The sequence below is a fragment of the Paramacrobiotus metropolitanus genome, unplaced genomic scaffold (assembly GCF_019649055.1).
Source record: "Paramacrobiotus metropolitanus isolate TYO unplaced genomic scaffold, Prichtersi_v1.0 Parri_scaffold0000138, whole genome shotgun sequence".
Lineage (NCBI taxonomy): Eukaryota > Metazoa > Tardigrada > Eutardigrada > Parachela > Macrobiotidae > Paramacrobiotus > Paramacrobiotus metropolitanus.
The window spans coordinates 17,878-39,597 of record NW_026570358.1 but is presented as its reverse complement, the minus strand read 5'-3'; the positions used below and the strand labels follow the sequence as shown (position 1 = coordinate 39,597).

Sequence of the window (21,720 nt, the reverse complement as noted above, 5' to 3'; positions counted from 1 at the left end):
TGGGTCATCGGAGAGGACTATGCCGTAATTGTCGGCACGTCGCTCAATGGAAGAGAGAAGTCTCGGGAGCTCGCGGGTTTCCCAGGGTCCTGTTGGGAGCCCTTCCCAGACGAGGCCTGTGATGTCGGCTGTTTCCCGGTTAACTTCAGTAATAAGGTCGGAGACTCGTCGGGCAGCCTCCTGTCCGTTGAGGCTGTAGGCCTGATCACGGCGTCTTATCAACATCATTATGATGTTGTCGCTGAGCCTCCTCCCTCGGTTGACTCTTTCCCAGAGTGCCATTCTGTCTCTGGCTCGGTCATACGCTTGGCGGGTTGCGGGGCTTGGTTGTTGCCCTTCCGGTCCGGCTCCCTTGGTTAGGTTGAAAGCCGCTACCTGTTGTTCGACGTAGGCCACCGCACCCTCCAAGGTCCATCTGTCACGGACACTTGCTGGAATTCTGTCATGGCTGAAGCGTTCGATGTCTCCGAGCTTCAACTGGATCTCGATGATAAGTTTCTCAGTTTCCGCCCATTGTTCCGAGTCGAAAGGGTATCGGTCTCGGCGCCGGCGTAGTTCCGTTAGGAGTACGAGTCCTTGTTGCCGAGTTTTGCGGATAGCCACAAACGCGTCTGACTTGGCTACGTCACGTGGGGTTGGTGATGCCAGGTTTTGGTTGTCATCGATGACCCTACGCAGGTTCCGGAACGCTTGCCGGGACTGCTGGATTTGCTGCGGGGTGAAGTTAGTAACTTCAGTTGACCGTCGGAGCATGTAGGAATCATGGATGATACGGTTGATGGTCAATTCCTGATCCAAGTACCGAGGGTCGGTCGGTAAGGTTTCCTGATGTTCGCGGTTAAGTCTCACCGCTAAGTCGTCCGACTCCCTCAAGGTCGCGTAAACTTGTAGCCGGCTTGGGCTCGCTTCTCTATCTTCCGGGGTCCTTGTTGTACCAGCCGAAGCCCCCATACTTGTGGTTGCGACGGCTGATCCCCATTCCGTCCCTCGGCTCGTCAATCCAGGCACATTATCCACCGTTCTCGGGGGTGCCAGAGGGTGTTCGTCTCGGGCCTCTTCTATCTGGGCCTTCAGGAGCCAATAGTGAGTGTGGATCAATTGCAGTTGTTGTTCTGTGAGAGGGGTTCGCGATAACAGTTTCCGGAGTATTTCTACTCCGAGGGTCAGGGAACTGATCCACGTGCGTTCGGATGCCGGATTTTCCAGTCCTTCGGCCTGTATCTGGCCTCTCATCCCTCTCACAAGAGCTTCGGTCTGTCCGAGCAATGCGTGTACTTCGGTTATTGAAGGGTGAGGAGGAGAGTTGGTCGCCCCGGCCGAAGCCCCCGTAGTTGCGGTTGCTAAGGCTGGCCCTCTCTCCGAGGCTGAAGTCCCGGGAGTTGACTGTCGGCCCTTTAGGGTCCAGTAGTAGTCAGAAGCCTCCCACATTTGGGAGTCTAAAGTCCGGTATTGGTCTCGGAGTTGCTGAAGTTGGCCTCCCGTGGCAGGAGTTTGTGCCACCAGCTTCCGTAGTTCTTCGACTCCCGTGGTCAAGATATTGGTCCACGTCTGTATGTCCCGTCTCGGTCTGCTCCCCGATGCTTCGACCTGGAGCAGCCTCTGATCCTGCATCTGTTCCATTACGGCTCTGGTATGGGCGATCAGTGCATGCACTTCGGCCGTCGAAGGGTGGGGAGGAGGGTTGGTCAATCCAGCCGAAGCCCCCGTAGTTGCGGTTGCTAAGGCTGGCCCTCTCTCCGAAGCTGGAGTCTCGGAGGTTGACTTCAGGGCTCTAAGTATGGCTCGGGTATCCTGGATATATTGTTCCAGTTCCTTCATTTCCGAGTTCAATCGGGTCAGTTCCTGCGCAAAGTTAGGGTCGCTCAACTTGAGAGCTTCTATCTTGCGCTGGACGAGGGTCCATTCACTCTCAGCTTCCATAAGACCCAGTGTGAGTTCTTCCGAGGGTCGGATCTGCCTTCGCGATCCGGCCGAAGATGCGGCCGAGATCGGTTCAACCGTAATTGCGGCTGCCGAAGGTCTGGCTGTGGAAGGTCCGGGTATCAAGGGTTCGGCTGTCGGTTGAGCCGAGGCTGCCTCCGTCGATGATGTCGGAGGCTTCGGTCTTTTCAGCATATGAACCGAAAAGGCCTTCGTTCCATCCTCGTAGTATCGAGTGAACGGGGATGGTGTCCGTTGACGTTCCGACCGAGCCGTCGCTAATACCACCGGAGGCATATTTGTGCCGTCCTGTCGTGGCGCCGCCGGTAAGGTCGCCTGCTGCGAGGCTCCCATGGGTCCAGTAACTATGGGGTATCCCATCAGAGGGTTGACCGCGCCGCCTTGTGGCTGGTTCATACCCATCTGGTTGCACCATTGGGTGAACATGGCGAACATTTGGTTCGGCATGGGGTTCATCCCGGCTTGAGTCATCAGCGGCCCTATTGGGGCCGGCTGGATGCTCGTTACCGTAATCGGGATGTATGGTAGCGTCGGTGGTATGACTGGTCCGGGGATGAATGGTCCCGGTACAAGTGGCGGGCGGATCTGACCTATTGGGCCAATCGGTACTGCCGGTGCGTTCTGACCGGTGGCCGCGCTCACATTCACCAAAAGTCCGGTGTCGTCGAGCATAGTGCCCGGTGGCAAGGTCTGGAGGGGGATCGTCCGGGGTTGAGTGACCATCCGTGACCCGACCGTTAAACCTGCCAAAGAATCAGCCGCTACGTTCGCATGCGGATTTGTTACCTGTGGGATTGGAGTTTGGGTGGCCGAACGCGTTTCAGCTCGGGAGCCCGATCGGTCGTGCGGGAACGGCTGAGATCGTCGGTTGTCGCGTCGGCTGCTGTTCGATCCACTCGACGGAGGGTCTCGTCGTCGGTCAGACATCGTTATGAGAGGCTATTGGGATAAAGGAGATACGGCTCGTTAACATTCTGATAAGGCCAAATAAGTTCAACTGAAGGTTCCATGCACAACTGAAGAGGTCCCATTCCGACACCAAAGGTCCATTCTTAACTATGTCCTAGCTAAGCCCTAACTTATTCTAGGTTAACTATGGCCCTATGTTTGTGGTGTGGTGGGTTTTGGTGTTTTGGGCTTCTTTGTTGGTTTGGTCGATTTGACCGGTTCTGCCCGTCCTTCAGCGATCCTGTCGAGGATGTCCTTATGTGCTTCATCTTCGGCCACTTGAGCTTCTTCAAGTACCTCCTGGGGATGCGAGGGGATGCAACCGAACTAAAGGGTTAGCCGACCCCCGACGGTTAGCTGGCTCCAGCTGGATCAGCGACCCCGCCGACCTGCTATCCCCGGAGCTAAAAGGGAACATCATAGGGCGTGGTAGAATCCCGACCCACCATTGACTTAGGGAGTAGACCCCAATAGGGATACCCCGATGTCCAAACCCCCCGACCCTCTGACTAGAAGGGTCGAACCCGAAGAAAAACCTCAGTTCACCGGGAAAAAACGCACAAATAGCGGCCGGTTAGCAGCGAACTGTGCAAACACTGTTCGTCGTTGATCAGCCCCTCCGGCAGAAGGATCCTGGAGGCTGACCCCCGGATAAAAAGTGTGAACCAAGGGACGTCACACCGGGACGAATCGTACGAATAGCGACTGGACAAGCACAACTGCGCACAACACAGTTGTCCCTGTTCAGGTCCCTCCGACAGAGGACTCCCGGCTGATCAGTTCCGTAACTTGGACTGTAGAGCCCAATAGGCTCTTACCCTCGAACCTTACCAGCCGGGACCTCGTGGACATAGGCAGCGAAAAACGTCCTATATCAGCAAGGCCCTGGTGACAGCCTCAGTATCGGACCCTTCGCACGTAAGGAGGTCGGACAGAAGTTCCCAGCATGATCTGCCGGGTACTCCTGCTCGCACCCAGCCGGCAGAAGGACCCGGTGGACCGACAGTTCCGTAACTCTAACCCTCCGAGCCCAATAGGCTCCCATTCCTTAACCGAATGCGGACCGTGTGGTACAGGAAGCCATATCTCCTGACAACCCGATCCGCACGACTTGAACCTTTAATGGAGTACGGATTACGCCGACCTCGGAAGAAATACCCCCTCGGTCAGTGAACCCGTATGACTAATTTCCGGAACCTAATCCAGGAGGATTCCGCTAACATGTTCCCGAAGAAGCCACTGCAATCTTCAGCAACGTGTTTGCCAACAGACCCATGGACACCCCGGGAATCGGAGTAATAGCTGACTGACCCCCACTTGAAGTCAGTGTGAGTGCCCAATAGGCCTCGGCAGCGTAACTCCGGCGGAATCCGTCGTACGACAAATGAGAAGCCTAGAATGTCGAGCGAGATACGTTCAACATCCCCGGCTTCTCACTCCGGCAGAAGGACCCTCGGAGGATGTAAGCCTTCGCAGATCGCGTACAACCACGACCTGTTACCATGTCAAGTGGCGCGGATCAACCACGATCTCCACCTCACCGTGGATGCCCATCGAGGCCCAATAGGCCTCCCTTCCACTCCCGGAACGGAACGGAAGAAGTGGGACATTAGGGCACACTCATGCCCTCACCCCTACGCACAACGCTGTGTTGGAGTAATGGTATGAGTGACCGGCATGACCATTTCACCGCGAATCGGACCGTGGTCACCGGAAGGATGCACCAGGACGTTAGGGCACTCATGAGTCCCCTGAAGAGCTATAACAGCCCGGCAGAGGATTCATGAGTCCGGCACGACTGCACGCTCAGAAGGAGGCCACGGACGTCCATAACTACGCCAACAGGCCCAATAGGCCTTTAGCCCCATATTCCGGCATCCCGGGTGTTTCCGCCTAAGTGGAAGCACGGGACCAGCCGAGGAACGGACCAGCTTGGACTCCGTCCTTAAAACTTAGAGTGTCTACCTCGTGGCTTAGACCCAATTAGGTCTTAAATAGCCGCCGAGGAGCCTCTTTCGCATGATTTTTGCTAGTCACCCGGTGGACATCTCCCAGCATCAAGCGGACTCCCACCAGAGCATGTTGGGCCAGTCTCGTTACCGAGGCTCGGACCCCCGGACACTGAGGCCGATTGACCCTCGGACACTTGTTCGGACCCTGTCCAGAGGCATAGACCCTCTCCATGTTACCCAATAGGTGACGGGAGACATTAAAAAGGGTTTTTGCCCGGGCAGAATGCCTTTGGACCAGCCTTAGCGGATGCTGACTACCTCACCACCGAGGCTACCCCGGACACGGAGGCTGCCCCGGATAGCAACTTTACCTTACCGGTAAGACACTCGGTAGAGTTGCCCAATAGGCGACCTACACCGCGAATAAGGGTTTTGCCGGGATGGAATGACCATCGGACCCCCGGATACCGAGGCTTGAACCTCCGACCCTCAGGCTCGGACCCTCGGACCCTTCGAACCTCGGCGATCATCCCCTCCGAGTTACCCAATAGGTGACAGGAGACGAATTCAGGATTTCCAGCCGAGCGGGACGACTCCGTACCCATTTGCCAGTGCAGCCGAGGGTACACCCTGGACTTTAACTTGAGTACCGAGGCTGCCAATGGACTTAGACTCAGCAACCGAGGCTGAGCTTGGACTCTGACTTCACAACCGGAGCTGACCCTCGGTTACCGAGGCTACCATCGGACTTCAAAACCTTAAAGCCAACCGGATACAGGGTCGGACTCCCGTACAGAGGCCATATCATCATTCGGACCAGAACGTGGTTTACACTGCACGGTGCAGTGTAAACCACGTCCATCGACCATTCAACCCTATGGAGACCAGGCGTTAACCGGTCCTTGTTGCCCAATAGGCGACAGGATACAAAATTACGGTTTTTGCCCGGATGGAACCTCGGATCACCGGACTTCCCCGGAGGATCCACCGCTCAATAGACCCAATAGGTCTTATCCTGCACCTAGAGAGGGTACCTTACGGTATTCGCGACTGCGACAGTGCCTCTCCATTAACCTTACCCGATGAACCTCGGCTGGATGCAAGTGCGAACTTGTTTCACCCGGCTATGATGGTTCTAATCAAGCTTTTACCGGAGGATCCCGGTCGGAAAGTGTGTTTCACGCCCGTTTCACACCCGACAACGGAGATTCATACCCTTTACCCGAAGCTGATAGGGTCGAACCTTTGACCCTCGAGGGTCGAACCTCCGACCCTCGGTGAAGTGAACCGGTACCACTGGGTATCCCGAGAACCGATGCCTCGGACCTAGATGGCCGGATATCCTGTGGACTGGAGCCCCCGTGAGCGGATCAGCTCTAGTCGGAATGAGCACCCGGACCAAAAGCCCCGGACCAAAGACTTTGAGTTTACTTTTTCTAATCTCGAAATGATGTTCTCAATTTTATCGATCTTTTCACCAACCTGCTCACCAGGAATTGTGATGTTATTTTACTAGAGAGAGAGATGGAATAATACTTTATTTTTTTTTACTTTTCGCCGTTACGGATACGACCAACAGATGCCTACACCGGTCCAACAACACCACCGACCGACCTTCGGATTTCGGCCGTGAGTTGTATCGCCACCACGGGTCCGGAGGAGAACGCGGCACCGAGAGACCTTCGTCATCGGACACCCCCGAGGCGCAGCCACCGACCCCAATAGGGTCGTGTGCGGAGCGGGCACTGGAGCGGTACGAGGCCGGTCCTTCGCAGGGGCTTGGACTCCCGCCCAGAGGCATGTTGGGCCAGTCGCTATGGCAGCCTACGAGTAGGCAGCCAGCGACAGTCCCGCTTCCGGTGTGTTGACTCACACCGAGTCGCACTCGCTGTCGAGCGCTAGATCGGCCTCGACTCAGGCAGCTTTCCGCCCAGCCTTTCGTCTCGGCCAATCATCGGCCTCGATGTAGGCGGAGCCACGCCTCCTTTCCACATCTCGGCCTATCAGCGTTCGTTCGCTCGCGTTGGATCTGCCCAGTGCCGCATTAGGCTTTTTCCCATGTTACGGCTCGATGTGCCGTTCATTTTCATTCACTAGCTGACATTCGATGATTTCTACTCTACAGCTCACATCGAGCCTTTGTGTTTGGGTTTTCTGTACTTTATTGCTATCACAATAAAGCCTTCTCTCACTATCGTGAGCCTTTGTTCGCCTGCTGTCACAAAATCTAACTGCATAATGTATACATAGACGAAAATTAGCAATACTTTTTGTTTAAGAAGTTTCGGAACGATATCCCGAACGAAGATTGCGCCCATCGTCAGAGGCATAGATTCCGAATGACACGGAGACAACGCTCGCCAGCTGGTGGTTCCTCTTTAGCTTTTCTACCCGTGGACTTCTGTTCAAACTCAGCTTGGGTTCTTCTGTAATCAAGGGACAAATATTTCAGCGCATGTTGTATGCCTCTCCAGCCGATATAATTGGCCGCGCGTTTCATCCCTTCCGCGCCCTGTTTTTCAAACTCCGCGAATTTGGCGTCCAGCATGGCCCAAAATGACAAATTTGGTACAACCACGACAGTATCGTTGTGGATGACACCCGCAATGTTGGCTTCATTGAAATAAGCCTTCAGATATTCCGTCATATTCTTCATTAAGGAAGAGTTGAACTGGTATCGTTGGGCAAATTCACGTAGCGTCATTTTGTTCAGAAATATGGTATCGTTCTGAGAATCTACTGCGGACAGTCCAGCCTGCAATTATTAGCAACAACATTACAATAATAATTCGGTACTGGAATTATTTTTTTCCACAAAACTTTACCATGGCAAAATACTTTTCAGTCGCGACAATATCCGTGAGATTCGGTGACAATTGGTTGACATCCACACTCGTCTGCTTCGTCTCTCGCAGCAGTAAAGATGTTACGTTCAACAGTAGTTGTAAATAACTCTCAATATAATTTTCCCGTGATTTCATTCGCCAATAAGTCGACAGTGGCGAAGGTCGTCGGTTCGGCAAGGACGATCTCGTTGGTCAACGGATTGACGACATCCTTGTAAACGAGAATTTCGAAAAAGTGCGCGCTGCCGGCGAAGTGAAATTTGACGAGCGCGTTAAAGATGTCGAAACTGGAACCATTCCAGTTGGGAGTGAGAATTGGCCATCCGCCCATGTACTGTATTTGTCCAGGAAACCGATCAGCGGCTTGCCACTTTGCCGCTCAATTTGGTCTAGTGAAACACGAGATCACATTTATGCGTTTGGTAAGTAATTTACTACCTTCGTCTTTGCACTGCCGGTACAAGTGTTTCATTTTGACTTCCGACGGAAACGGGTCTTTTGTGACGTTATCCAGCAAATCTGCGATTTTGAGAATATTCCGGTGAACTGTTTAAAGTGCTAGAAAACGCAAAAAAAGGACATATTTACTTTGACCGATTTTCTCCAGTTTTTTCTGTAAATAGTAAAATTCATCGACGAGGGTCTCATTGTCGAGAATCTCGTGATTCTGCATCCAATTTCCGCAGGCGTGTTGATAGAAGTCATCACACGGGTCGGCTGTGGTGTTAATACGCTCCAGGATCTTCTTTGCTGCAATCCAGACAAAGAGACAATCATGTGTAAACGCAAAGCTTGCGGAAAATAATTATAACGGCTAACCAGCGTTTTTGCAAGCTTGTGTATCACACACCGAATTGGTCGATTCGGTACGATTTCCGTTTCCCTGTTCAGTTGCATTTCCTGCATCTGCTGAAACCAAGCAAAAATTAAACGGCCTACTGATTAATTTTGATGACTATTCATGGGTATTTTTATTTTATGGTTAGCGTATAAATTGCAGCTTACCTTCGGCGGACGCTGAAAACAGCGGAAAACAGAAAATTGTGGCCGATGCAAAAACAATACGCCATCGAAGCATGATAGGATATCACAAAAGATAAACAACGGTCAGGTAGACAACAGGCAGACAGCATCACCGAAATTCTAGAAATGATTCACCTGCAATAAGTTTTTCAGAGAGCAGTCTCAGTCTTCCTCGTCCGCGTGTGTCTGCGCCGTAGCTAGAAGGTGATCGGCGCATTGAGCAAGATTAATTGACAGTACTAAGCTACAATATGGACAAGTAATAACTGGTTAGCCGCTGGATAAAATTAATTTGCAGAGACTTTGAGCTGACACAATTTAATCTGTTGCACAATTCAATCATCGCCTAATGATTTGCCTTTAGCTAAGCAAACCAGTTAACAGAACTTTTGCATAAGGTGAGTTGCACCATCAGTCATACACTGTTCGTGCTTTTTGTCAGCATGTGTGCTATCAAACTTCGAAAAAACTAATATAATTGAAAAATTAAGACGCTGAAAATCAACATTGAGTAAGCTGCAACCTGCAGGTATTTGTACTTGTATGATTGTATCGGTAGTGCAGGTATAAAACCTGAGATATTGCAAATCCTGCGAGTGCATTAAATGTTTGATTATTTAGGCCTGATTTGACTTTCTCAGTCGCCAATTAATATGTAGAATCTGTTGGTTGCTGCTGCGAGTTAAGATAGCTTTTATTGATCTTCCCATGGGTAGTTCTTCTTTTAATAGTAAGGATGTAGGTGGCCTTAGTTCTTATATTTCTCAGAGTTATTCGGTACCCGCGATGCCAGATAATGGCAATGCCAAATAAAACTTAAAACTTTAAACACTCCATCGGAAAAGAAACTTGACGTAAAATTTTGCTGCACACTTGCTATCGCGCGTCATAACGTAACCGCTCAAACTGCTCAGTATTAATCAAATGGATGTTCCACGTGCAACCGTGATCGATTAATAACCATTAATCTCGTGCCCGATACTACCAAACAGTCTGCTTGTCGCGAGGATTCATCCTAGCACCGACTGAGCAGTTGAACGCTTCCGAAAACTCCACCATGTTGGAGACCACGCCGTTGACTCTCCATTCTGCCGGTGAGTGCTCATCAGTCAGGAGGTTGATACGCTTTGCCTCTGGTCTGGCCTTTTCGCACCACACCTATGCAAAAATCGATACACAAGGTGCATCTTTATGGAAGATAGACAAGTAAAATAATGAAATACGGCAAAGTAACACTAATTCAGTAATATATAAGGTTTGTCCGGCTTCAGAATACACGAAGCGGAAGTACTTAGTCACACCTGCAGAAGTCGCTACGTCTTCTTTCAGAAAAATCAACTCATAACAGATTCAGCGTTTGAAGTCATTAAAGTTTTTAAAATACTAGGTTTGATGTCTAATGATAAGTTGCCTTGAATGGTTTTAAAATAGTTTGATTAGCCTGAGATGCAGAAAAAATTTTAAAATTTACTGTTGTGACAGTTGAGATATTTTACAAAGTTGCAGAAATGTCACGCATAACATATTGTCACACATAATAATCTTACCACCACAATTTTGCTATGCTTTATGGATAGTGCTTAGCAATATGTAGATAAATTCATGTAGATAAATGCATGTAGATATGTAGATAAATTCATTTAATATTTTGTAGTTAATATTATTATATGTTAATATTTTGTAGGTAATATTTCATTTTAAACTTCTTTCTGTGTTTTTTACAGCTTTTAACCCTGCTGTCAGTATATTTAACTGGTTCCGCGCAGCGCGGCCAATACCTCTTTATTTTAGGATGTCTATCCTTTTACCGTAATTATTCAAATTATGTACCCTGTACGGCTGTACATATTCAAATAATTATTGCTCAGCCATAATTCTATACCTGAAACGCAACTGCCAACTGGTCGCGTACTAGCGCGACCGATACCTTTAAAGAATTGCGCGCTACGCCAACCGTGGTTAGAACAGAGCCTAATATGCCTCGGGCACGTGAATACGCTACCGGTAGCGAAGTGGCTGAGTGCTAATGACTTACCGTACCTGAGCAAGCGACAAGAAAAACAGCTGTTTCGGAGAGTAATGAGCCAATTCGGCGGCAACAGGTTCCGGCTTTCTTAACCTGCTTAAGTGTCGAAGGTATCCCTGCAATTCATTATAACTGAATGCACAATTATTGAATATCATTAATAAATTCACTATCACTGAGCAGCGCCTGACTTTGTATGCTGCTCTGGTGCCACCGTTGTCAGCGATATTCTTCGCTAGTGTCAGCTGCCCATTCATCCGTCCGACCGCCGTGGTGTAATTATCGTACTGTGCCGCCAGTCCCTTTGTGCGAATGTCATACGCCGCCTTCGTACTGTTCGTCCACCATGACCGTCGCACGCCTTGATCGTCGTAGTTCCCTCCGGTGTTGTCAAAGCCGTGCGTTGTTTCATGGCCAATAAGCACACCGATGCCCCCGTAATTGTAGTACTCTGGGCTTTCTGGGTCGTAGAACGGTGGTTGCAAAATCGCAGCATTAATAACTACCAACCGGAGAGTATTTAACGGCACTCATACGTAGTATGTTCAAATCGGCGACAGAAAGCCATGAAATAATTATTATTCATAATTTAAAGACGAAAGCCATGAAATATTATTAATAATTTTAAGCCGGTTAAATAAGCTCACTAAACTGCTACACGCCACTTACTTAAACCATTCATGTTCGAACTGTAAAATGTATTCACTTCTGTGATATCACCGGTGTCCTTGACCGGGTCATAACGCAAGTTTGCTTTCAAGGTTAGCTTCAGATTGCGAACAATCAGATTTTTGGCAATCTCCATCATGGACGCTGCGTAACTCTTTTGAATGGCGATCTAGAATAAACTCTTATAAAACTCACATTTCGCTCGGTTACTGATATGTTGTAGTACAAATGCACCAGCCCGAGCAACAATTGAGGACAGTGCGGGCTCGGGCACAAAATACATACTCCTGGTTTACGCCAGCATTTACGGTTTAATTACCACGGCGCGGCGCCACTCTGTTTATACGTCATATGCGTAACGCAATGCGTTACGCATTGTCATGGGTGGTAGAAGACGAACATTGACAGTGCATAGTATTGCAAATTACTTGTGGTGTAGTGACCATTGTTCTTAGCTTAGTCCCTTGAACGCGCTCAGTTTGCATTACCTATTCCCTGACATCCTCAACTGCTAATCGAGCTTCTGTAATACTTTACATTTGCGTATTTCGAATCAATCAACGAGATATTGTTGACCATAATGTCTGGGTAGGCGGCTTCGTTAATCATAGCTGACAGTTTCTTTTGTGCTGCATTATGTGTGGCGTTGTCCATCCAGCTGGCAGCGTCCAGGAGCTCCTTGAATCCCATTTGAATGTCGTTGACCATCAAAGTGGCCTGCAACAACAATGGCAGCACTTTAAAATGTAAGTGCAGTACTGTGCATATTACGTGGATGGAAAGTTGCAGTACTTTTTCTTTAAGGTCTTTAGGAACGGTATCTCGAACAAAGAGTGCCCCCATCGTCAAAGGCATAGATTCCGTAGCGATATCGAGACAACGCTCGCCAGCTGGCGGTTCCTCTTTAACTTTTCTACCGGTGGTCTTCTGTTCGTACTCTGCTTGGGTTCTTCTATAATTAAGGGACAAGTACCTCAGTGCATGCTGTATGCCTCTCCAACCAATATAATTAGCCACGCGCTTCATTCCTTCCGCGCCTTGCTGCTCGAACTCCGCAAATTTGGCGTCCAGCTTGGACCACAATGACAAATTTGGCACAACCACGACAGTATCATTGTGGATGATGCCCGTAATGTTGGCTTCCTTGAAGTAAGCCTGCATGTATTCCGTCATGTTCTTCATCAAGGAAGAGTTGAATTGGTTTCGCTGGTAAAATTCACTTAGTGTCATCTTGTTCAGATATATGGAGTCATTTTGAGCATCCATGGCGGATAGTCCGGCCTACAACAATATTATTAACATTAACAATCATGCAGCACTAACATAATATTAAAGTGGTATTGGCATTTTGCAGTTTGCATATCAGTTGCCTTTGCGTAAAACTCACCATGGCGAGATACTTTTCAGTCGCGACAATATCCGTGAGATTGGGTGACAACTGATTAACATCCACATGTGACTTGTTTGTCTCTTGCAGAAGTAAAGTTGTTACGTTCATCAGTTGTTGTAAATAACTTTCGATGTGCAGTTTTCCTGTGATTTCGTTGTTCAATATGTCTACACCGGCGAAGGTCGCCGGTTCGGTAATATAAATCACGTTGGTCAACGGACTGACGACATCATAGTCAACGATAATTTCGAAAAAGGGGGAACTGCCAGCGAAGTGAACGTTAACTAATGCGTTGAAGATATCGAAATTGGAAGCGTTCCACTCATCAGTAAGAACGGGCCAACCGCCCATGTGCTTATTCAGGAAATCAAGCACCGGCGTACCACTTTGCCGCTCAATATGATCTAGCGTAACCGAAACAGAATTACAAATATGAATTTCATTTTGTGCCTTTTTGTAACTTATTACAATTGCAAGTACCTTCGTCTTTGCACTGCCGGTACAAGTGTTTTATTTTGACTTCCGACGGAAACGGGTCTTTTGTGACGTTATCCAGCAAACCTGCGATTTTGAGAATATTCCGGTGAACTGTTTAAAGAGCTAGAAAACGCAAAAAAGGACATACTTTGACCGATTTTCTCCAGTTTTTTCTGTAAATAATAAAATTCATCGACGAGAGTTTCATTGTCGAGAATCTCATGATTCTGTATCCATTTTCCGCAGGCGTGTTGATAGAAGTCGTCACATGGATCGGTTGAGGTGTTGATACGCTCCAAGATCTTCTTCGCTGCAATCCAGACAGTAAGGCGACACTGCAAAGTTTGCGGTATATACTCGTAACTATACAGTAGCCGTTTACCAGCGTTTTTGCATGCTTGTGTATCGCACACTGAATTGGTCGATTCGTTACGATTTCCGTTTGCCTGTTCAGTTCGATTTCCAGCATCTACTTAAACCAAGCAAAAATTAATCCACTAATTAATTTTTATCATTTTCCATTGATATTTTTATTGAGGGTGTAGCGCACTAATTGGCTTACCTATGGTGGACGGTGAAAACAGCAGAGAACAGAAAATTGTGGCCGTTGAAGACATAATACGCAATCGAAGCATGATGGGATATCACAACGCAGTAGATACCGGTCTGGTAGCGGGAACATTAGGTAGACAGCATCGACATCACCACGATGCTAGAAATTATTTACATGCAATACGTTTTTCATAGTGTAGCACCGTAGGTAGTCTACGTTTTCGTTTTCCGTTTGTGTCAGCGCCGTCGCTGGAAGGTGATTGGCGCATTGAACATCATTACTTGACAGCATTAAGCTGGCAACATGGACAAGTCATAACTGGTTAGACTCTGCAAAATATACAGCGCGTTTTGTCTGCATATGAGCATGTGAGCAGTACAACAAAAATAATATCGATCATCAGAATAACTTGCGCCAGCGGTGCAATTTCAGTAAAATTAATTATCCGTTTGGTTTACCAGCTCCTCTTTCCATTAACGCCAGGCATTTACAGGTATCGAATCAAAATTCAACCAAATGCTGCAATAGCGTTAAAACGGCTTTTCCGGTTAAGTAAAATGTTCAGACCACCACTGCAGACCTCTAGTCAAATGTTATCTGTAAATTAACGCGGACTACGTATACGGCGGCAACAGGTACAAACGCGTAACGATTTAACTTCATTCGGGCATTGGGTGTAGGCACTATCACCGGGACAAGGGTTACCGGCCCTGTCGTCCTTTCAAAGACAACCCTCATCTCCTCGCAAAAGAGGGGGGTCAGTGGGAAGAACGACTTCTTACATGTAAAGCAATTTTGCTTTAACACAACCGCAACTGACATTTACTAAAACGCAGATGCACAATTGCTATGCCACATCCACCATCAACGATGCATTGCTTCTACAGTATCGGGATGTACATCCCAACGTATGCACCCTAATGGCTCTTCTCGGCTAGACACTGGCCAGTCAAGTCGTCCGGCATTGCCATCACCTCCGCTGCGTTAACCGGAATTAGCTTTGCTAATTCTATCTAAAAATTCTGTAGTAGACCGGAGTTGTTGCACCTGTACTGTCAGAGTCGGAGGTTTCCGGAAACTATGATAATGCCGTGGATGGTTCTAGGGATTTCCCGGCCGCCGTATACTCGTAGTGCAACCAGACAGTCACTGGTAATTAAAGAGTCAAAGATCTTAAAGCTGTTGTTCTGAGTGGTCTAGCGGTCTCTGATTGTCCTTGTCCATTTCTTGTGGACCCGAAATCAACAGTGGATATTCCCATTCTGCCGCTACTTTTCTGCTTCGTTACTCTGCATGCGCAACTGCAATGCTTTCTACATGTTTATTAATCTAAGAGGGGCGATTTGCCAATCATAATGATTGTGTCACCAAAGGTGAACGCGGACAAACCGTAATTCCATCCATTGCTCTTCCAATGATATTTTACTGAGAGATTTATTATTTGAACTCCAATTTGCAAGCACAGCAGCTGAATCAATACAATCGCAAGCATCAACATTAAGGGGGAAGCTCTAACTAAAGACTACATCGGAAACAAAGTTCAACGTAACATTTTGCTGCACACTTGCTGTGTTGCGCGTCACAACATCTATGCTCAAGCCGTTTGATAAGTCAGTTTAAAATTCGATGTTGCTACCGTGAACGGTTTTATCCACTAATTTCAGATCGGGTATTACCAAACGGTCTGCTTATTGCGAGGATTCATTCTAGCACCGACTGAGCAGTTGAATGCTTCCGAAAACTCCTCCATGTTGGAGACGACTCCGTTGACTCTCCATTCTGCCGGTGAGTGCACATCTCTGAGGAGCTTGATGCGAGATGACTCTGGTCTGGCCTTTTCGCACCAAACCTATGACATAACTAGATTACAAGTGTCAACTATCAAGTACATTAATTTATACTTTAAAAAGTCCCAAAAAATTAAGACGATACAACATTAGGCTGAATAAGATACTCATGTGACATGTCCGGAATTTGAAACTCGAAATACCTGTCCAAACGAGAGGAAGAACAACTGCTGTGGAGTGTAGCGAGCCAAATCAGCGGCAACGGCTTCAGGCTTCGTTAGCCTGCTTAGGTGTCGAAGGTAACCCTGCCATTCAGTGCAACATACAAGCTTTAATCTCTATTCTGATATAAGACATTCAAATTGAGGGGCGGCTGACCTTGTACGCTGCCCTCGTACCGCCGTTGTCAGCAATGTTTTCTCCTAGTGTCAGTTGCCCATTCATCCGTCCAACCGCCGTGGTATAATTATCGTACTGCGCTGTCATGCCCTTTGTGCGGATGTCGTACGCTTCTTTCGTACTGTCCGTCCACCATGACCGCCGCGCCCCTTGATCGTCGTAGTTCGCTCCGGTGCTGTCAAATCCGTGCGTTGTTTCATGGCCAATTACCACACCTATGCCGCCATAATTGTAATACTCCGGGCTTTCTGGATCATAGAAAGGCGGTTGCAAAACGGCTGCATTTATAACTACAACCAAAATGCGTTTAAAGACACAGTTACAGAGACTACATACAGACTGTTTGCATCTGCAGTTAGGCTTAGCCGCTTAGGCAATAAAATATCATGAACTATTAACTCTGGACAGGTGCTTTGGTATGGCAGTTCGATAAGCTCCCTAAATACCTGCACGCTACGTACTTAAACCATTCATATTCGGATTATAAAACGCGTTCACTTCGGTGATATCGCCGGTGTCCTTGACCGGGTCATAGCGTACATTTGCTTTCAATATACGCTTCAGGCTGCGAACAATCTGATTTTTGGCTATCTCCATCATGGATGCTGCATAACTGCTTTGAATGGCGATCTACATAAAATTAGAATAACCGTTATCTCATCTTATTCTGAAGGTTTTCTCAGGAGGGGATACTTATATACCAGCCTGATCAACAATTGAGGACGCATATGTCTAGAGTGGGAAACACAAATTTACGGTTTACACAAGCTCCCAAACGGCGCGTACAATGTCGCGCGCCGCATCACGTCGTTTACGCGTTACATTCATCATGCATCTGAGGAAGGGAGAGGAACGACAAAATTACAAACAAACCCGAGCATGTAGTACTGATACAAATGTGTGATGCATATTGTGATAATGTAATTAATGAAGGAATGAATGAATGAAAGTTTATTGTCCTTGTAACGGAGCAGTTGTTACGTGTTGTAATGTGACACACATGTATTCAACTAGTGGACGGTGGCTGGGCAAAAGTCGATACTATCAGCTATCAGTCATTGCAATTTGCATTAAGTAACTGCAGTGGATGCACTGGCCAATGGCTGTCGTTCTTACCGCCAAGGTAGCTCTCACCATCGCTTACGTTACGCCCTCAGCTGTTGATCGAGCATGTACAATACTTTACATTTGCGTATTCCGAATCAATCAAGGAAATATTGTTGACCATAATGTCCGGATAGGCGGCTTCGTTAATCATCGCTGACAATTTCTTTTGTGCCGCTTCGTGTGTGTTGTTGTCCATCCAGCTGGCAGCGTCCAGTAGCTCTTTAAAACCCGTTTGAATGTCGCTGACCATAAGCGTGGCCTAATGTCAAATTAAAACTTATTGTACATTGCAAGAAATTAATGGAGGTTTATAGTACTTTTTCTTTAAGGTCTTTAGGAATGATATCTCGCACAAAGAGAGCTCCCATCGTCAAAGGCATTGATTCCGCAACGACATAAAGACAACGCTCGCCAGGTGGCGTTTCCTTTTTGGCCTTCATACCGGTCCTCTTTTGCTCGTACTCTGCTCGGGTTTGCCTGTAACCTCGGGACAAAAATCTTAACGCATGTTGAATTCCTCTCCAGCCGAGATAGTTAGCGGCGCGCTTCATTCCTTCCGCACCCAGCTGCTCAAACTCCGCGAATTTGGCGTCTAGCTTGGACCAAAATGATAAATTTGGCACAACCACGACAGTATCATTGTTGATGATGCCCGTAATGTTGGCTTCCTTGAAATAAGCCTTCAGATATTCCGTTATGTTCTTCAGTATAGATGAGTTGAACTGATTTCGTTTGGAAAATTCATCTAATGTCATCTTGTTCAGGTTTATGGAGTCGTTCTGAGCCTCTATGGCGGACAGTCCAGCCTACAATATTTAGCAATTAGCATTGGATGATATTTCGATATTCAGGTATTTATTTTGCATATCAGTTGCCTTTGCGTAAAACTCACCATGGCGAGATACTTTTCAGTCGCGACAACATCCGTGAGATTTGGTGACAACTGGTTGACATCCACATGAGTCTGATTGTTCTCTCGCAGCAGTAAAGTTGTTACGTTGAATAATTGTTGTAAATAACTTTCAACGTACAGTTTTCCTGTGATCTGGTTACTCAATATGTCTACGCTGGCGAAGGTCGTTGGTTCTTTAATAAAGATCACATTGGTCAACGGATTAACGACGTCCTGGTCGACAGTGATCTCGAAAAAGTGTGGACTGCCGGCGAAGTAGAACTTGACTAGCGAGTCGAAGATGTCGAAATTGGAGGCATTCCAGTTGGGAGTAAGGATGGGCCATCCGCCCATCTGTTTATTCAAGAATTCCAGTAGCGGCTTACCACTTTGCCGCTCAATTTCGTCTAGCAACACCGACTTCGTGTTGGTAAATTATTCGTACGTATTGTATAACTATACCCCAAGTCAAAAAGTGTTTCTAAATTATTATATTAAAATACATCAAGATTTACAATTAGAAATCTATCACAAAATGCACCAACGGTAAGTACTGGGCAGCCGATTAGATAACGATATTATCTATATGGATTATCACATAATATATGGATTATTAATTATTCGCTAAATCCATATTATGAAATTAACGAATAATTGATAATCCATATGGTATAAAAGTTTTGTGTTCGTAACTACTTCCGTTCTGATATGTAATATCCAGGTTATAACGCAAAAGTTCGATTAAATTATATCATAATTCTGGGTTGGGGTGTTTGCGTTGTGTAACTGCCGTAAATACCATCGTCTTTGCACTGCCGGTACAAATGTTTCATTGTAACTTCGGACGGAAACGGTTCTTTTGTGGTGTTATCCAGTAAATCTGCGAATTCAGTAATATTACGCAAACCTCGATACAAGAACCACTACAAGCAGAAAGGAAATATCAAATACCTTGGCCGATTCGTGCTAGCTTTTTCATTAAGTAATAGAAATCATTGATAAGCGTTTCATTATCAAAAATTTCATGATCTGATATCCATTTTCCACAGGCATACTGATAAAAATCGTCACATGGATCGGCTGTGGTGTTTATTCGCTCCAAGATCTTCTTCGCTATAATCCAATCGAACAAAGAGCAAAAGGTAACCGCAAAAGTTTACCGTTTGGTGCTTACGCAATAATTTACAGTGGTTTACCAGCGCTTTTGCATGCTTGTGTATCGCACACCGATTCGCTGCGATTTCCGTTTGCATGTACAGTTTGATTTTCAGCATCTGTTTAAACAAAGAAACCAAGAAAAATTAACCAACTACTAAATAAATATGGATATATGTAAGTATTTTTTATTGTAAGTATTTTAAGTATTTTTGTTTATGCATAAATGATTTCGCTCACCTTGACCGGACGCTGCAAACAGCAGACAAGAGAAAACTATAGTTGAAGCAAAAATGATACGCAATCGAGCCATAATGGAATATTACAGCAGCCAGTAAATAACGGTCTGGTCGCCCGAACAACAGCCAGACAACGCCAACCAGGATGCCAGAAATTAGGCAATAAGTTTTCCAGCGAGTAGTTTAGGTTAATTTCTTCCGTAGTGTCAGCGCCGTCGCTGGAAGGTGACTGGCGCGTTGAGAATATTCACTTGGTTGTATGTATCAAGCTATCAATATGTACTTATGGACAAGGCATGCCATAACTGGTTAGCCGCTGCATAAAATAAATTTTCGATAACTTTGAGCAGGCATGTTTGATTTATAACACAATTTATTGTTTTGCTAATGGTTTGCCCTTGGCAAGCAAGTAAATTACAGAAGCTTGCATAAGGTTAAGGTGCGCCGTCAGCTGGTCATGTCTGCATGCGCTGTGAAATCTCCATGCACATCACTGACCGTGAGCCTCAAAATCAGCGCTAGCTGTGTCACTTCGCTAAAATTTTTAAGTATCCGTTTGCGTGCCGGCTCCACTCTTAACTAACGCCACTCATTCACTCTTGTCGCATCAGAATTTGCTCTCTGAGTTTGCAGAATAACTGTTGCCGCTTTAAATTTAAATATTTTTCAAGACGCTTCTGCATGATTTCTGGACTTATCCGATCCGTATAATTATACAATTTCACCGATGCCAGTCCGAACTTGCTGCTTGCGCACTCATGGTCAGACAAATACATAAACCATTCATGGACAAACATTTACGTGTGCCCTCGGAGGCCTGCAGTGAGTGATACTGTTTAATGCGAGAAATTAATCTGCAGTTTGTGCACTCGTTGACTTGTATTGCTAATACTGAGGCTCCGATGATCCTGACCAACATGCAGCGGAGAAGGAGATCCTTAGCTCTAGTGTCGGAAGTCCAGTCTGAGCAACCTGTGGTCGGCAGGGACTATCGCAAAAAATACGGGATCTTAAAAACCAGACAAACGAATTCGTTCACATTATTCTGGCCTGATGCCCATTTTCTCAATTTTTTTGTAATAACTAAATATATGTTTTCTGGTCGCCGGTATGAAGCAACATTTTTTGGTCTTTCATCGGTTAGGTGCATTAACCGGCAACAAGTTTGGAGCTCTTAGTTAGTCCGTTAACCGATACACTTTACATACATGATATATTTGTACTCGTATCGCTTAACGTGCTTCTTAAAGTTATCTGTACGATCGCTGTCAGGTAAAAATTACTACTGATCACTTTTCAACGGTACTAAGGTACTGAGGCGTACTTATTGTTTTGGCTTCACAAAGACCTTCGACATGTCGATTTCTTAAAGCGATAAACTGGCCAAAAGTGGCATTCATTAACCGCAAACTACATCAGCATATAAACTGCTTCACTAAACTAAATAAAGTTAACTGGCGTCAGTAACCCCAAATCCATAATACAGTACAACTATTTTGCGTTTAAAATTAACGAAACTTTAATGCTGTTGGAGCCATTTAGTCTGATAGATTTTTTCGTGAGCAACAATGCATTTTCCGACTGTGTCAAAGCAGCTTGAGAGGCCAACAGCTTTCGCATTACGACTTAACTAATTATTTACAAAAATCTCTCAGCTAGCAATCTAAGCAATAGAAACGCTGAATTCGTCAAAGACCATTATATATGGTGTGCATGATGACACAGCTTGTCCTTAGTATTTCCACACCGGGCATTGTAATATACAAATTTTCCACCCTGCCGAAATTATATATTTCAAACTGTTTCACAGCATACCTTACTGTGGATGTTAATACATTACTTTTTATGAATCCTCTTCCGGAACTCTTCATTGCCATCCGCTTGTCTCGGTTTCTGTATGTTGCTGCGTCGCATTCGGCAGACTCGTTACATCGAGATTTTGGCTATAATTAATATCGTTGGCTCTTGCCTAATTATATAATTGTCAGACATATAATACGATCATGTACAACATTTCAATGTCCGGACATCCGGATTACAACCAGCCGGCGTCGATAGTCACAACTTTTGTTTATCCGCCATTTTTTATTATTTTACTGTCTGTCTGCGTGTGCATCGCAGGGAAAGCGAACCAAGTACTGAATTTGCATATCTCCAAAAGTATGCATAAAGATTATTATATTTATGCATAAATGCTTGCATTCGTATACGTAATGTAGAGAACTTTTCGTCACCGTTTCATAGTGTGATAGGAGATCTGAACAAATACGTTCAGCGGGAACAGCTGCGTGACAAGTAAAGTATACGTTGTCGTTA

At 46.4% G+C, this 21,720-nt stretch overlaps 3 protein-coding genes across 7 annotated transcripts; all 3 read right to left on the bottom strand.

The window, feature by feature from the left end:
• Positions 1-6,996: 6,996 nt before the first annotated feature.
• Positions 6,997-8,965, bottom strand: LOC129599113 (membrane metallo-endopeptidase-like 1). 3 transcript variants are annotated; one of them, XM_055497254.1, is made up of 7 exons: positions 8,846-8,965; positions 8,693-8,704; positions 8,507-8,596; positions 8,276-8,437; positions 8,126-8,206; positions 7,667-8,076; positions 6,997-7,596 (listed from the first exon to the last, which is right to left on the bottom strand). In XM_055497254.1, exons 1-6 carry the CDS (start codon positions 8,925-8,927, stop codon positions 7,880-7,882), a joined length of 624 nt encoding a protein of 207 aa, XP_055353229.1. In that variant the 5' UTR covers positions 8,928-8,965; the 3' UTR covers positions 6,997-7,596; positions 7,667-7,879. The 3 variants fall into 3 exon arrangements, 1 of the variants encoding a protein (XP_055353229.1); XR_008691877.1 differs by having other exon boundaries at positions 7,667-8,206; positions 8,538-8,596; positions 8,693-8,904; XR_008691878.1 differs by having other exon boundaries at positions 7,667-8,206; positions 8,538-8,593; positions 8,693-8,904.
• A 584-nt stretch (positions 8,966-9,549) lies between these two features.
• On the bottom strand, positions 9,550-13,973 carry LOC129599111 (membrane metallo-endopeptidase-like 1). Of its 3 annotated transcripts, XM_055497252.1 has the most exons (12): positions 13,835-13,973; positions 13,655-13,741; positions 13,421-13,582; positions 13,276-13,356; positions 12,793-13,199; positions 12,379-12,686; positions 12,198-12,318; positions 11,943-12,122; positions 11,406-11,574; positions 10,928-11,238; positions 10,751-10,852; positions 9,550-9,868 (listed from the first exon to the last, which is right to left on the bottom strand). In XM_055497252.1, the coding sequence occupies exons 1-12, from the start codon at positions 13,905-13,907 to the stop codon at positions 9,692-9,694; spliced, it is 2,178 nt and encodes a 725-aa protein (XP_055353227.1). In that variant the 5' UTR covers positions 13,908-13,973; the 3' UTR covers positions 9,550-9,691. The 3 variants fall into 3 exon arrangements, with proteins under 3 accessions (XP_055353227.1, XP_055353225.1, XP_055353226.1); XM_055497250.1 differs by having other exon boundaries at positions 12,198-12,686; XM_055497251.1 differs by having other exon boundaries at positions 12,198-12,686; positions 13,427-13,582.
• Positions 13,974-15,385: 1,412 nt separating this feature from the next.
• LOC129599116 (membrane metallo-endopeptidase-like 1) lies at positions 15,386-18,976 on the bottom strand. Its single transcript, XM_055497256.1, has 8 exons — positions 18,810-18,976; positions 18,011-18,417; positions 17,436-17,924; positions 17,198-17,377; positions 16,473-16,641; positions 15,991-16,301; positions 15,816-15,917; positions 15,386-15,674 (listed from the first exon to the last, which is right to left on the bottom strand). The coding sequence occupies exons 1-8, from the start codon at positions 18,841-18,843 to the stop codon at positions 15,498-15,500; spliced, it is 1,869 nt and encodes a 622-aa protein (XP_055353231.1). The 5' UTR covers positions 18,844-18,976; the 3' UTR covers positions 15,386-15,497.
• Positions 18,977-21,720: the final 2,744 nt, after the last annotated feature.

Bases quoted from the DNA above. Each gene is read 5' to 3' on its own strand.
- LOC129599116 (XM_055497256.1), bottom strand. From the start codon at position 18,843: ATGAAACATTTGTACCGGCAGTGCAAAGACGATG. The intron at 17,378-17,435 runs GTACTATAAACC...ATTTGACATTAG, and splicing joins CTAAAGACCTTAAAGAAAAA to GCCACGCTTATGGTCAGCGA. The intron at 16,642-17,197 runs GTAAAGTATTGT...AATTTTATGTAG, and splicing joins TTGATTCGGAATACGCAAAT to ATCGCCATTCAAAGCAGTTA.
- LOC129599111 (XM_055497250.1), bottom strand. From the start codon at position 13,907: ATGCTTCGATTGCGTATTATGTCTTCAACGGCCACAATTTTCTGTTCT. The intron at 12,687-12,792 runs GTGAGTTTTACG...ATATTGTTGTAG, and splicing joins CTGAAAAGTATCTCGCCATG to GCCGGACTATCCGCCATGGA. The intron at 10,853-10,927 runs GTCAGGCGCTGC...AATGAATTGCAG, and splicing joins GCACCAGAGCAGCATACAAA to GGATACCTTCGACACTTAAG.
- LOC129599113 (XM_055497254.1), bottom strand. From the start codon at position 8,927: ATGCGCCGATCACCTTCTAGCTACGGCGCAGACACACGCGGACGAGGA. The intron at 8,207-8,275 runs GTAAATATGTCC...TCAAAATCGCAG, and splicing joins ACTGGAGAAAATCGGTCAAA to ATTTGCTGGATAACGTCACA. The intron at 8,077-8,125 runs GTAGTAAATTAC...GTGTTTCACTAG, and splicing joins CCGGCAGTGCAAAGACGAAG to ACCAAATTGAGCGGCAAAGT.